The following is a 13,351-nucleotide window of genomic DNA, read 5'->3' on the forward strand; positions in this document are numbered from 1 at the left end:
TACACTAAATAATGTCATGAAATATTTGAGTCAGATTTAGCCCCTGAGAGAAATCTCTGGACACTTTAAATCTTAGGTTAAAAGAAATATCATAAGTACATAATCATGGGTGTAAACCAAAATTTATCCACAAGGTATTTAGTAAAGCAGTCATTATGATAGTTGAAAAATTGTAGGGAAGATACAATTGAAGTCCAACAAAAGAGTCTTGGCTAAATAAGCAACAGCTCATAATATATTATTGCATGAAAAATAGAATATAAAACATTACAGGCAGATCTCTTCCAGAAGAATGATTTGAGCCAATTAAATTCTTTCCATTTTTGGTTATGAGTTAATAGCATTAAGGATGGCTTCTCTCCAGTTTAGACTTACTCTGATTCTTTTAGTTGTGAAGATACTGAAAGACAGAAACTAGACAAGGTTCGTTGGTTGGCTGGTTGGTTTTTAAAGTTGACTTTCATTCTCTGGGCAAAGGATTTCTTTTTCCTTTCTAATTATTTCCTATTGGAGGAGCTGCTGGGGAGGGTTCAGATGGCAGCTCCATAGTTGGTAGCCCCTCAACTGTCTGGAAAACCCAGGACCCCTACCCTGGCATGGCTTACTTGCTTATAGGGGCAAATGCAGAAGGGTTTCCCCTTAATACATAGCCCTCAGCCAAATTCCCTGAGTACAAGTCAGTGACTGCTTCAAAGGGATTGGGGCTCTGACCTATTTATTATTTCCACTGGACTCTTGGTGGCAGCCAATCTTAATTCTCATGAGATGTAAGAGGCAAGTTCAGTGATGACATGAAATTCTATTTTAACTTTAATTTTTTATTGTAAAATATTACACAGATACAGAACAGCACATACATTGTAAATGTACAGTCTTTATGTACGTATCTATCTTTTGATGAATGTAATTTGTTATAATGAAGTCCAGTTTGTCAATCTTTTCCTTCTTATTTTTTATGTCCTATGTTATAAAGATATTCTCTTTTCATGATCTTCTAGAAGCTTTATTGTTTGACCTTTCATGTTTAGGACTATAAGCGATCTGGGATGTGTGTGTGTGTGTGTGTGTGTGTGTGTGTGTGTGTGTGTACACTGTGAGAGGGTGGTCAAGATTCATATTTTTCCATAAGGTTGTCCAGTTAATTAGCACCATTTAATGAAAAGACAGTCTTTACCTGTTCCTATATTGTAATGGCATGTTTGTCATAAATCAAATGTAGATCATAAATACATCATAAATATGTGTGTAGATCTGTGGACTCTCTATTATGTTCCTTTGGACTTGTCTCTCCTCACATTAAAACCAGACTTTCTTAATTAGCAGTTTTTACATAAGCCTTTATAATTAGTAGTATAAATCCAACTTTGTTTTTCAAGATGGCTTCTATTCTTGGCCCTTTGAATTTCTGTCAGTCTGTCAAATTCTGCCAAAGAACCTGTTTGTATTCTGATTGGGGTTGCATTATATCTATAGATCAGTTTGGGGAGAATGTTACATTCTTACAATATGGAGGCTTCCAATCCATGAACATGGTGTACCTCATTTACCTTAGGTCTTCTTTGTTTCCTTTGACGTAGTTGTTCAGTTTCACTATGATATGTCCATGTTTTCTTTTTTATTTCTCCTGTGTGGGATTCATTGGGCTTCTTAAATTCATGAATTGCTATATTTTATAAGTTCTGCAAAATTCTTAATCATTATCTGTTCACATATTTCATTCTCTTCTTCTTCTGAGACTGATTATATGTATGTACATTGTGTGTGTGTGTGTGTTTGTACAATTATTTGTACTAATATACATTTCCTCTCTGTAGTTTACCCTCTCTCCTGTGTTTTCTACCTTTTGTCTCCCCCTGCTGTATTCTGGGCAGAATGGCCTTATTTGCGCTCTTAATTTTGGCTATTGCATTTTTTAGTTGGTAATTTTCAAATCTACTTTGTCATTCTTCAGTTTCTAATTCCTTGCTGTAATTTTCAAGTATTTCTAATATTTCTTCGATTACAGTAAGCACAGTATTTATATGCTCAGTGTCTAATTCCATTCACTATCAGATGTTTTTATAGAATTTGTTTCTGCAATCTGTTGTTTCTGCCAATTTTTGTTCATGCTGTCTTATTTCCTTCTGTTCCTAGTAAAAAACTGTACATCAGACATTGTATTCGAAAAACAAATGTAGAAACAATTTGAAGCTTAGGACGATTGTATCTTCCTCAGAAGCAGACTTTCATTCATTTCCATCAGACGGCTGGGGTATTACCCATCCCAAACCACTTTAATGCACCTTGAGATTCCCTGGTGATCAAAATCAGGCTGGACCATGGCTTGTTAACTTCCAACTTACCCTTCTCCAGAGTGTGAAGCTTTTTGGGATCCCAGACTAAAGTGGTGGAAGGTTTCTCAGACTCAACACCTGGATGAGCTCTAAGTGTTGATTTTTGCCCCCTTGTCAAGTAAGAGAGATAAATTCCCATTTCCAAGTGGTTTCTTCCATATCAGTAAATGTCCTCAGAGTGATTTACTACTCTGGATTCTCAGTTTCTTGTAGAATTCCTCATTATCTTGTTAGTTCTTCAGCACTTCTAGGATTTTTTTTTATCCAGCTATTTTAGCAGTCCTCAGCCAAGAAGTTATTTTGAACTACTCAGCCCATCACTCGTACTAAACCTGACTTTTTACCTCACTTGAAGCAATTTATTTTTTTTTTTTCTTTTTTTTTTTTAATTTTTTATTGTTATGTTAATCACCATATATTACATCATTAGTTTTTGATGTAGTGTTCCATGATTCATTGTTTGTGTATAACACCTAGTGCCCCATGCAGAACGTGCCCTCTTTAATACCCACCACCACGCTAACCCATCCCCCCACCCCTCTCCCCTCTAGAACCCTCAGTTTGTTTTTCAGAGTCCATTGTCTCTCATGGTTCATCTCCCCCTCCGATATCCCCCCCTTCATTCTTCCCCTCCTGCTATCTTCTTCTTCTTTTTTTTTTTTAAACATATATTGTATTATTTGTTTCAGAGGTACAGGTCTGTGATTCAACAGTCTTGCACAATTCACAGCGCTCACCATAGCACATACCCTCCCCAATGTCTATCACCCAGCCACCCCATCCCTCCTATGCCCCACCACTCCAGCAACCCTCAGTTTGTTTCCTGAGATTAAGAATTCCTCATATCAGTGAGGTCATATGATACATGTCTTTCTCTAACTGCCTTATTTCACTCAGCATCACACCCTCCAGTTCCATCCATGTCGTTGCAAATGGCAAGATTTCATTCCTTTTGATGGCTGCATAATATTCCATTGTATATATGTACCACTTCTTCTTTATCCATTCATCTGTCAATGGACATCTTGACTCTTTCCACAGTTTGGCTGTTGTGGACATTGCTGCTATAAACATCAGGGTGCACGTACCCCTTCAGATCCCTACATTTGTATCTTTGGGGTAAATACCCAGTAGTGCAATTGCTGGATCGTATGGTAGGTCTATTTTCAACTTTTTGAGGAACCTCCACACTGTTTTCCAGAGTGGCTGTACCAGCTTGCATTCCCACCAACAGTGTAGGAGGGTTCCCCTTTCTCCACATCCCCGCCAACATCTGTCGTTTCCTGACTTGTTAATTTTAGCCATTCTGACTGGTGGGAGGTGGTATCTCATCGAGGTTTTGATTTGGATTTCCCTGATGCCGAGCGATGTTGAGCACTTTTTCATGTGTCTGTTGGCCATTTGGATGTCTTCTTCGGAAAAATGTCTGTTCATGTCTTCTGCCCACTTCTTGATTGGATCATTTGTTCTTTGGGTGTTGAGTTTAAGAAGTTCTTTATAGATTTTGGATACTAGCCCTTTATCTGATATGTCATTTGCAAATATCTTCTCCCATTCTGTCGGTTGTCTTTTGGTTTTGTTGACTGTTTCCTTTGCTGTGCAAAGGCTTTTTTATCTTGAGGATGTCCCAATAGTTCATTTTTGCCCTTGCTTCCCTTGCCTTTGGTGATGTTTCTAGGAAGAAGTTGCTGCAGCTGAGGTTGAAGAGGTTGCTGCCTGTGTTCTCCTTTAGGATTTTGATGGACTCCTGTCTCATATTTAGGGCTTTCAACCATTTTGAGTCTATTTTTGTGTGTGGTGTCAGGAAATGGTCCAGTTTCGTTCTTCTGCATGTGGCTGTCCAATTTTCCCAACACCATTTGTTGAAGAGACTTTTTTCCATTGGACATTCTTTCCTGCTTTGTCAAAGATTAGTTGACCATAGAGTTGAGGGTCCATTTCTGGGCTCTCGATTCTGTTCCATTGATCTATGTGTCTGTTTTTGTGCCAGTACCATACTGTCTTGATGATGACAGCTTTGTAATAGAGCGGGAAGTCCGGAATTGTGATGCCGCCAGCTTTGCTTTTCTTTTTCAACATTCTTCTGGCTATTCGGGGTCTTTTCTGGTTCCATACAAATTTTACTATTATTTGTTCCATTTCTTTGAAAAAAGTGGATGGTATTTTGATGGCGATTGCACTGAATGTGTAGATCGCTCTAGGTAGCATTGACATCATCACAATATTTCTTCTTCCAATCCATAAGCATGGAACATTTTTCCATTTCTTTGTGTCTTCCTCAATTTCTTTCATGAGTATTTTATAGTTTTCTGAGTACAGTTTCTTTGCCTCTTTGGTTAGATTTATTCATAGGTATCTTATGATTTTGGGTGCAATTGTAAATGGGATCGACTCCTTAATTTCTCTTTCTTCTGTCTTGTTGTTGGTGTATAGGAATGCCACTGATTTCTGTGCATTGATTTTATATCCTGCCACTTTACTGAATTCCTGTATGAGTTCTAGCAGTTTTGGGGTAGATTCTTTTGGGTTTTCCACATAAAGTGTCATATCATCTGCAAAGAGTGAGAGTTTGACTTCTTCTTTGCCAATTCGGATGCCTTTTATTTCTTTTTGTTGTCTGATTGCTGTGGCTAGGACTTCTAATACTATGTTGAATAGCAGTGGTGAGAGTGGACATCCCTGCCACGTTCCTGACCTTAGGGGGAAAGCTCTTAGTTTTTCCCCATTGAGAATGATATTCGCTGTGGGTTTTTCATAGATGGCTTTTATGATATTGAGGTACGTACCCTCCATCCCTATACTCTGAAGAGTTTTGATCAAGAAAGGATGCTGTACTTTGTCAAATGCTTTTTCTGCATCTATTGAGAGGATCATATGATTCTTGTTCTTTCTTTTGTTAATGTATTGTATCATGTTGACTGATTTGCAGATGTTGAACCAACCTTGCAGCCCAGGGATAAATCCCACTTGGTTGTGGTGAATAATCCTTTTAATGTACTGTTGGATCCTATTGGCTAGTATTTTGGTGAGAATTTTGGCATCCATGTTCATCAGGGATATTGGTCTGTAATTCTCCTTTTTGATGGGGTCTTTGGTTTTGGGATCAAGGTAATGGTGGCCTCATAAAATGAGTTTGGAAGTTTTCCTTCCATTTCTATTTTTTGGAACAGTTTCAAAAGAATAGGTATTAATTCTTCTTTAAATGTTTGATAGAATTCCCCTGGGAAGCCATCTGGCCCTGGGCTTTTGTTTGTTGGGAGATTTTTGATGACTGCTTCAATTTCCTTAGTGGTTATAGGTCTGTTCAGGTTTCCTATTTCTTCCTGGTTCAGTTTTGGTAGTTGATACATCTCTAGGAATGCATCCATTTCTTCCAGGTTATCTAATTTGCTGGCATAGAGTTGCTTATAATATGTTCTTATAATTGTTTGTATTTCTTTGGTGTTGGTTGTGATCTCTCCTCTTGCATTCATGATTTTGTTGATTTGGGTCATTTCTCTTTTCTTTTTGATAAGTCTGGCCAGGGGTTTATCAATTTTGTTAATTCTTTCAAAGAGCCAGCTCCTAGTTTCATTGATCTGTTCTACTGTTCTTTTGGTTTCTATTTCATTGATTTCTGCTCTGATCTTTATTATTTCTCTTCTGCTCCTGGGTTTAAGCTTTATTTGCTGTTCTTTCTCCAGCTCCTTTAGGTGTAGGGTTAGGTTGTGTATTTGAGACCTTTCTTGTTTCTTGAGAAAGATTTGTATTGCTATATACTTTCTGTATCCCAAAGATTTTGAACAGTTGTGTTTTCATTTTCATTGGTTTCCATGAATTTTTTTAATTCTTTAATTTCCTGGTTACCCATTCATTCTTTAGTAGGATGCTCTTTAGCCTCCATGTATTTGAGTTCTTTCCGACTTTCCTCTTGTGGTTGAGTTCTAGTTTCACAGCATTGTGGTCTGAAAATATGCAGGGAATAATCCCAATCTTTTCGTACCGGTTGAGACCTGATTTGTGACCTAGGATGTGATCTATTCTGGAGAGTGTTCCAGGGGCACTAGAGAAGAATGTGTATTCTGTTGCTTTGGGATGGAATGTTCTGAATATATCTGTGAAGTCCATTTGGTCCAGTGTATCATTTAAAGTCTTTATTTCCTTGTTGATCTTTTGCTTAGATGATCTGTCCATTTCGTGAGGGGGGTGTTAAAGTCCCCCACTATTATTGTATTGTTGTCGATGTGTTTCTTTGCTTTTGTTATTAATTGGCTTATATAATTGGCTGCTCCCACGTTAGGGGCATAGATATTTACAATTGTTAGATCTTCTTGTTGGATAGACGCTTTAAGTAGGATATAGTGTCCTTCCTCATCTCTTATTACAGTCTTTGGTTTAAAATCTAATTTGTCTGATATAAGGATTGCCACCCCAGCTTTCTTTTGCTGTCCATTAACATGGTAAATGGTTTTCCACTCCCTCACTTTCAATCTGGGGGTGTCTTTGGGTCTAAAATGAGTCTCTTGCAGACAGCATATCGATGGGTCTTGTTTTTTAATCCAATCTGATAGCCTGTGTCTTTTGATTGGGGCATTTAGTCCATTTACATTCAGGGTAACTACTGAAAGATATGAATTTAGTGCCATTGTATTGCCTTTAAGGTGACTATTACTGTATATTGTCTGTGTTCCTTTCTGGTCTATGTTGCTTTTAGGCTCTGTTTTTGCTTAGAGGACCCCTTTCCATATTTCTTGTAGGGCTGGTTTTGTGTTTGCAAATTCCTTTAGTTTTTGTTTGTCCTGGAAGCTTTTTATCTCTCTTTTTATTTTCAATGACAGTCTAGCTGGATAAAGTATTCTTGGCTGCATATTTTTCTCATTTAGTGCTCTGAATATATCATGCCAGTCCTTTCTGGCCTGCCAGGTCTCTATGGATAGGTCTGTTGCCAATCTAATGTTTCTACCATTGTAGGTTACATATCTCTTCTCCCGAGCTGCTTTCAGGATTTCCTCTTTGTCTCTGAGACTCGTAAGTTTTACTATTAGATGTCGGGGTGTTGACCTATTTTTATTGATTTTGAGAGAGGTTCTCTGAGCCTCCTGGATTTTGATGCCTGTTTCCTTCCCCAAATTAGGGAAGTTCTCTGCTATAATTTGCTCTAGTATACCTTCGGCCCCTCTCTTTCTTCTTCTTCTGGGATCCCAATTATTCTAATGTTTCATTTATGGTATCGCTAATCTCTCGAATTCTGCCCTCGTGATCCAGTAGTTGTTTATCTTTCTTTTTCTCAGCTTCTTTATTTTCCATCATTGGGTCTTCTATATCACTGATTCTCTCTTCTGCCTCATTTATCCTGGCAGTTAGCACCCCCATTTTTTATTACACCTCATTAATAGCCTTTTTGATTTTGACTTGGTTAGATTTTAGTTCTTTTATTTCTCCAGAAAGGATTTCTCTAATAACTTCCATGCTTTTTTCAAGCCCAGCTAGTATCTTTAAAATCATCACTCTGAACTCTAGTTCCAACATCATACTAATGTCTATATTGAGTAGGTCCCTGGCAGTTGGTACTGCCTCTTGTTCTTTTTGTTGAGGTGATTTTTTCTGTCTTGTCATTTTGTCCAGAGGAAAATAGATGAATGAGAGAACAAAATGCTAACAGGGTAACAACGTCCCCAGAAAATATACTCTAAACAAATCAGAAAAGACCTGAAACTGGGGGAAAAGAAAGGGAAAGAAAGAAAAAAGAAAAAGATAAAAACAAAAACAGAACAAAACAAAACAAAAAAACAGAATCTGATCAAATATGATCAGCCTGGTGCATAGGTCAGTGGCACACACTAGACTTTGGGTGTATTTTGGTCTTTTAGAAGAAAGTGCCTCCCAAAATTTTAAAGAAAGAAAAACTTATATATGTACAAAAATAAGGGTTAATACAATGAAGGGATGGAATATGAATGTAAAGATTAAAATTATAAAAAATTTTATAAAAGGAATTGATAAGAAGTTGTTTGAAAAAAGAAAGGTTTTAAAAAAAAGGGAGAGAAATGTGATCAGGCAGGAGACTAGAACAAAGTCATACACTAGAGATTTAGAGTATATTTTGATATTAGAAGAAACTGTATTTCAAAATTTTAAAGAGAGAACAACTTATATATATATATATATATATATATATATATATATGCCAAAAATAAGGGTAACTACTATGAAGGGATAGAATATGACTCTAAAAAAGGGACTGATAAGATGCTGGTTGAAAAAGGGGGAAAAAAAAGACAGTTAAAAAAATGAACTTTGAAAGACTAAAGAATCATGGTAAAAAAGCCAGGGATTCTATGTGCAGTATTCCCCTAGCGCTGGAGTTCTGCCGTTCTCATTGATCGGTAAACTTGGTCTTGGCTGGCTGTTCTTGCTGATCTTCTGGGGGAGGGGCCTGTTGCCGTGATTCCCAAATGTCTTTGCGGGAGGCGGAATTGCCCCTGCCCTTGTTGGGTCAGGCTAAGTAATCTGCTCGGGTTTGTTTCAGGAGTTTTTGTTCCCTGCAAGCTTTCCATACAGCTTTGCAGGATGAGAGTGAAAATGGCGGCCTCCCAATCTCCGCCCTGGAGGAGCTGAGAACTCGGGGCCCCACTCCTCAGTGCGCCCCAGAGAAAAGCAGTCAGTCACTCCCATCTCCCTGGTCTCCGGCCGCACTCTGTGCTCACCCGGCCTGTGACTGAGCATTTCTATCTCTGGCACCTGACCCCATGTGGAGTCTCCAAACCCAGCAGATCCCTGCGGTGTGCTCCCGCGCGCTCCTCCCCGGGGAGGAAGGGGAGTCTCCCCGGATCTGCTGCTTGTTGGGTCCCTGCTGGAAGAGCAGTGGCCCGACTGTCACCGATCACAGTTTATGGCAACCCCGAGCTGAGAGCCCGCACCTTGGCTCCGTCTCTGCAGCTGGCTTCCCCGCTCTGATACCTGGAAGCTCTGCCACACTCAGGCTCCCCCGGTCTTTCTGTGACCCCGAGGGTCCTGAGACCACACTGTCCCAGGCAGTGTTCCACCCCCTGCTTAGCCACTGGAGCGACGTCCCTCAGCGGAGCCGACTTCTAAAAGTTCCGATTTTGTGCTCGTGGCTCTATCACTTGCCAGAAGTGGTGGACGGAGGCCCCCTCCCCCGCCGTCTAGCCTACGAATATCGCCTAAGATTCACTTCTCCGCACATCCTACCTTCCAGAAAGTGGTCGCTTTTCTGTTCAGAGAGTTGTTGCTATTCTTTTCTTCGATCTCCTGTTGAGTTCGTAGGTGTTCAGAATGGTTTGATCCCTATCCAGCTGAATTCCTGGGACCAGATGAAATCTAGGTCTCCTAACCCAATAGAGACATCTTAAGTACAAAGTTCACTAATGAGTACTATTCTTGTCCTTGAATAGAAATATTTAACAAGAGGCAGCCATAGTATCTCATCAAAGAGGTTTTGAGCCAGAGTTTCTGTTGATGTTATATTTTCTTTTCCTAAGTGTAGGTTGTACGGATCCTGCTGAATGATCTCAGTTTATTAATCCCAGTTCTTATTTCAATATGAATTATTACTCTGTGGTTTTTCCATCAGTGTTTACTACCTTGCTACACTTTTATCATAATTTATAGGAGAGGTCCCAAGATGTATAATTGCATATTTAATATAGAATTACATCACTCAATACTTATGGCATAGTCATTGTGTGCTAGGTAAGATACCCAGGCTCTATAGTCGCCCATGTGACTGACACCCCTCAAAGGAAATGTGAAGCAAGTCCTCTACTTCAATTGCTTTGTTTTTTTTTTTCCTAGATGGCTGAGAAACTACATAAAAATCGTTTAGAGAACAAAGACCTACAGGAGAAATTGAGTACTCTTACCAGGCAATATAAGATTGTCTTAAGTGAGGAGGATAAACTTTTTATGCAGAAACAGAAAATTTACAATGAGTATGTTTCTATCCACGATCTGTACATGAATCGACATGCCATAGTTATGGGGTGCTTTCCCTGGCCACAAAATGGTGACTCTCCACTTCAGCTTATCCTAGTTTTCAAATCTGTTGACAACAGTGAAATATTATTTCCCCAAAATAAACACACTCCTAATCTGCCTCTATACATACAGGGTAATGCTTTCCTCCTATGGGTCAGATCAAATCCATAAACACCATGTGCATTACATTTACTTCTAAATGAGATTCCTGAAAAAAAAAATCCTGCTTTTACCCCATGAGACTGTCTAGAGAAACTGTGAGATGCACCTTCATCAGAAACTGGCTTTGCACCTCTATTCCCTATCTCAGAGAAAGCTTTGGTCATTGACACAATCCCCTAACCCAGAGACTGGAAAATTATTCAAGGAAATTCCTATCTTTTACTCTCTGTTGGACTCCATTCAAGCACCAAGGCTTGTCGATTCTACCTCCCTGCTATTTCTCCAATATATCCCATTTTCCTCTCCAACTCCATTCTTGTCACCTCTTTCAACTTCTTTGCTCTGGCTTGTCCCTTAAAAGTTCTTCCCACTGTCAGCTTTACCCCCCTTCACTTGTTGCCCTCCCTTCCACCAGAATGATCCTTCTGAAACATCCTTGTGATGCCATTCCTTTTCATCAGTCACTGCATTGTAATCCGCGGGGTACTGATCTCTCTGTCCCGCTGAACTCTGACCAGATCAGGGTAGTTGTCCCGCCTTACTCACTGCTATATCCCCTTGGATATAGCTTAGAAAATAGTGGGCATTCACCAATAGATTCTTAATGAATACAGAATAATATCTTGCAAGCATGAATTATCTAAGTAATCATCACTACAGGTGAAGTTGGATCACAGGGAAGCATAATTACAGCATCCAGGTGCACTTCTGTGAAACTGAGTTTGTGGTCCATGTGGTATTTGCTCTGCAGAGAGTTGTTGCGATCATTGTATCAAATCCAATTGAGTTGCCTACTGAGAATCTGTTGTTAGTAGTTCTTTAGGCAAAACTTTTCCCCAGATCAATCCTAAGTTATCAGTTTTAATCATAAAATGTGCTGATGAGAAATAATTGTAACACTAAAACATTTACTGTTGTTACTGGTTTTTGTCTTCAGCTGGGGCTGCCATAACTAAACACCATACACCGGGTGGTTTCAACAACAGAAACTGGTTTCTCAGTTCCAGAGGCTGGGTGTCCAGGATCAGGGTGTCTGCGTGGTCAGGTTCTGATGAAGAGTCCTTTTTCCTAGCTTGCACCTGGCTGCCCTCTCACTACGTTTTTACATGGTAGAGAGAGGGAGAGGATAAGCTCTCTGGTGTCTCTTGGTACAAGGGCCCCCACCCCATCATGTCCTCGTCTAATCAGGTGACCTGATCACTTTGCAAAAGCCCCATCTTCAAATACCATCAAGCTGGGTATTAGGGCCTCAACGTATGAATTTGTGGGGGACACAATTCAGTCCATAGCAGTTTTGAAGAAGACGGGACACTTACATTTTGAAGAAGATGAGACACTTACAAACAGAGCACTTTCTGTTACAGGAATGTCCCTCTCAATGTCTGGAAAAAACTGACATTGAACAAAACTGTACACTTCCCATTATTCTCTCTGCAAATTGGAGGCAAAATATAACCACTTTTTATAAAATGCCTCATGGGTGCCATGCCACACACTGGCTTGAGCAATTGACATCTCATTTAATCCTGATACCTGGTGAGATAGGCATTATGGGCCCTATTTTATGAATGGAGAACCTGAAGCTCATCCACAGGCAGATTTTCTTTTTGAGGTCACACTGCTAGAAAGAGATAAAGCCAGTATTTAAAGTTGGTCTGACTGACTCCTTCAATTTTCACAAAAGAACATGGTAGAATTGATAAATGCATTACAAGAGATGTCCCCACTCGGAGGGATGGAGTCTACAGAATTCTTGTGGTTTTATGATTACTATTGCAATTAATGCTCTTTCCATGGCTTGGGGATTTTCATAAGTTTAGATTTAGCCACCACTAGCAAAAAGATTTTGTTTCTATTTTTACTAATTTGTTTGGTAAGTAGTTTATGAGCTGAACTTTCCAGCCTACTTTCTACATTCTTATTTGTGATTCTATATCCTCTTGGTGAGGAGTGAAAAATGATGATTTCACCCTTCAACATATGGTAACTCTGTGTTTTTCATGGTAGAAATCAGAAACAACTGGCATTTATTACTCAGAAAGAAAACTTCCTATCACAAAGAAAAGTAGACATCAAAAATATGGAAGAAGGACTTGTCACACTCCATGATCTTCATCGGTAGGTTTGTTGCCTTGGAAACTTTTCATCTTCATCTTCTCTGCTTTTATTTTTTAATATATGATAACAATAGAACTGATAACCTCTGATGTCCTATAGAAAAGGAGGCATAAAATTCACTGTCTCTGTTTTAGAGTCTAGAATAGTTACTATCATTGAATCTATTGTTGAAAGGATAGGCAGGTCCGAAGTTCCATACAAGCTGCTGGATGTGAGAATGGACCAATCATCAGCAGTTTAGTAACAAGAATGTGCCTGAACATTATCACAACACCGACCCCCTATGGTGTTCATTTCTGCCATTCTAAATCACTTTAATTTTTCTGATTAAAAAAATAATGGTTGCACCTGATTTTAAAATTCACATATAGAAATGTGTAACTTAGAAGACTAAAAGTTACCTTAACCTCCATCTCCCCCCAGAGATGTCACTGTATGCTTTCCATATAGGAGTGTGTTTATACATCCAAAAATTGGATTGCTCTTACATCTGGGTAACTTACACAATATTATGTTTCAGTTATATCTCAAGAAGCTGGAAAAAAATGTGTCTGGGAAAATGATAAAACAAATACGGTAAATGGTAACATTTGGAGAAATTGGTGAAAGGGATATGGGAACACTTAACTGATTTTAAAACTATTTCAGAAGAAGACAAAATTCATGTATATGGGACCTCATTCCTCTCTTTAACTGTATAATATTCCTTTTACAGATTATGCTATGTTTGATTTAACCAGTACCCTACTGGTGGACTTTGT

At 39.0% G+C, this 13,351-nt stretch overlaps 1 protein-coding gene across 5 annotated transcripts in view; it reads left to right on the forward strand.

Annotated features, from left to right (window-relative positions):
- Window positions 1-13,351, forward strand: part of CCDC175 (coiled-coil domain containing 175) — a 72,392-nt gene that overhangs the window by 21,050 nt on the left and 37,991 nt on the right. For 4 of the 5 annotated variants that reach the window (XM_035728156.1, XM_035728158.1, XM_035728157.1 and 1 more), the window contains exons 9-10: window positions 10,128-10,264; window positions 12,480-12,590. In XM_035728156.1, the coding sequence (XP_035584049.1) occupies window positions 10,128-10,264; window positions 12,480-12,590 (248 nt within the window). The remainder of the gene's footprint in view (window positions 1-10,127; window positions 10,265-12,479; window positions 12,591-13,351) is intronic. The other variant, XM_035728159.1, reaches the window with a different exon arrangement.

Source organism: Zalophus californianus, chromosome 6 (assembly GCF_009762305.2).
Source record: "Zalophus californianus isolate mZalCal1 chromosome 6, mZalCal1.pri.v2, whole genome shotgun sequence".
Lineage (NCBI taxonomy): Eukaryota > Metazoa > Chordata > Mammalia > Carnivora > Otariidae > Zalophus > Zalophus californianus.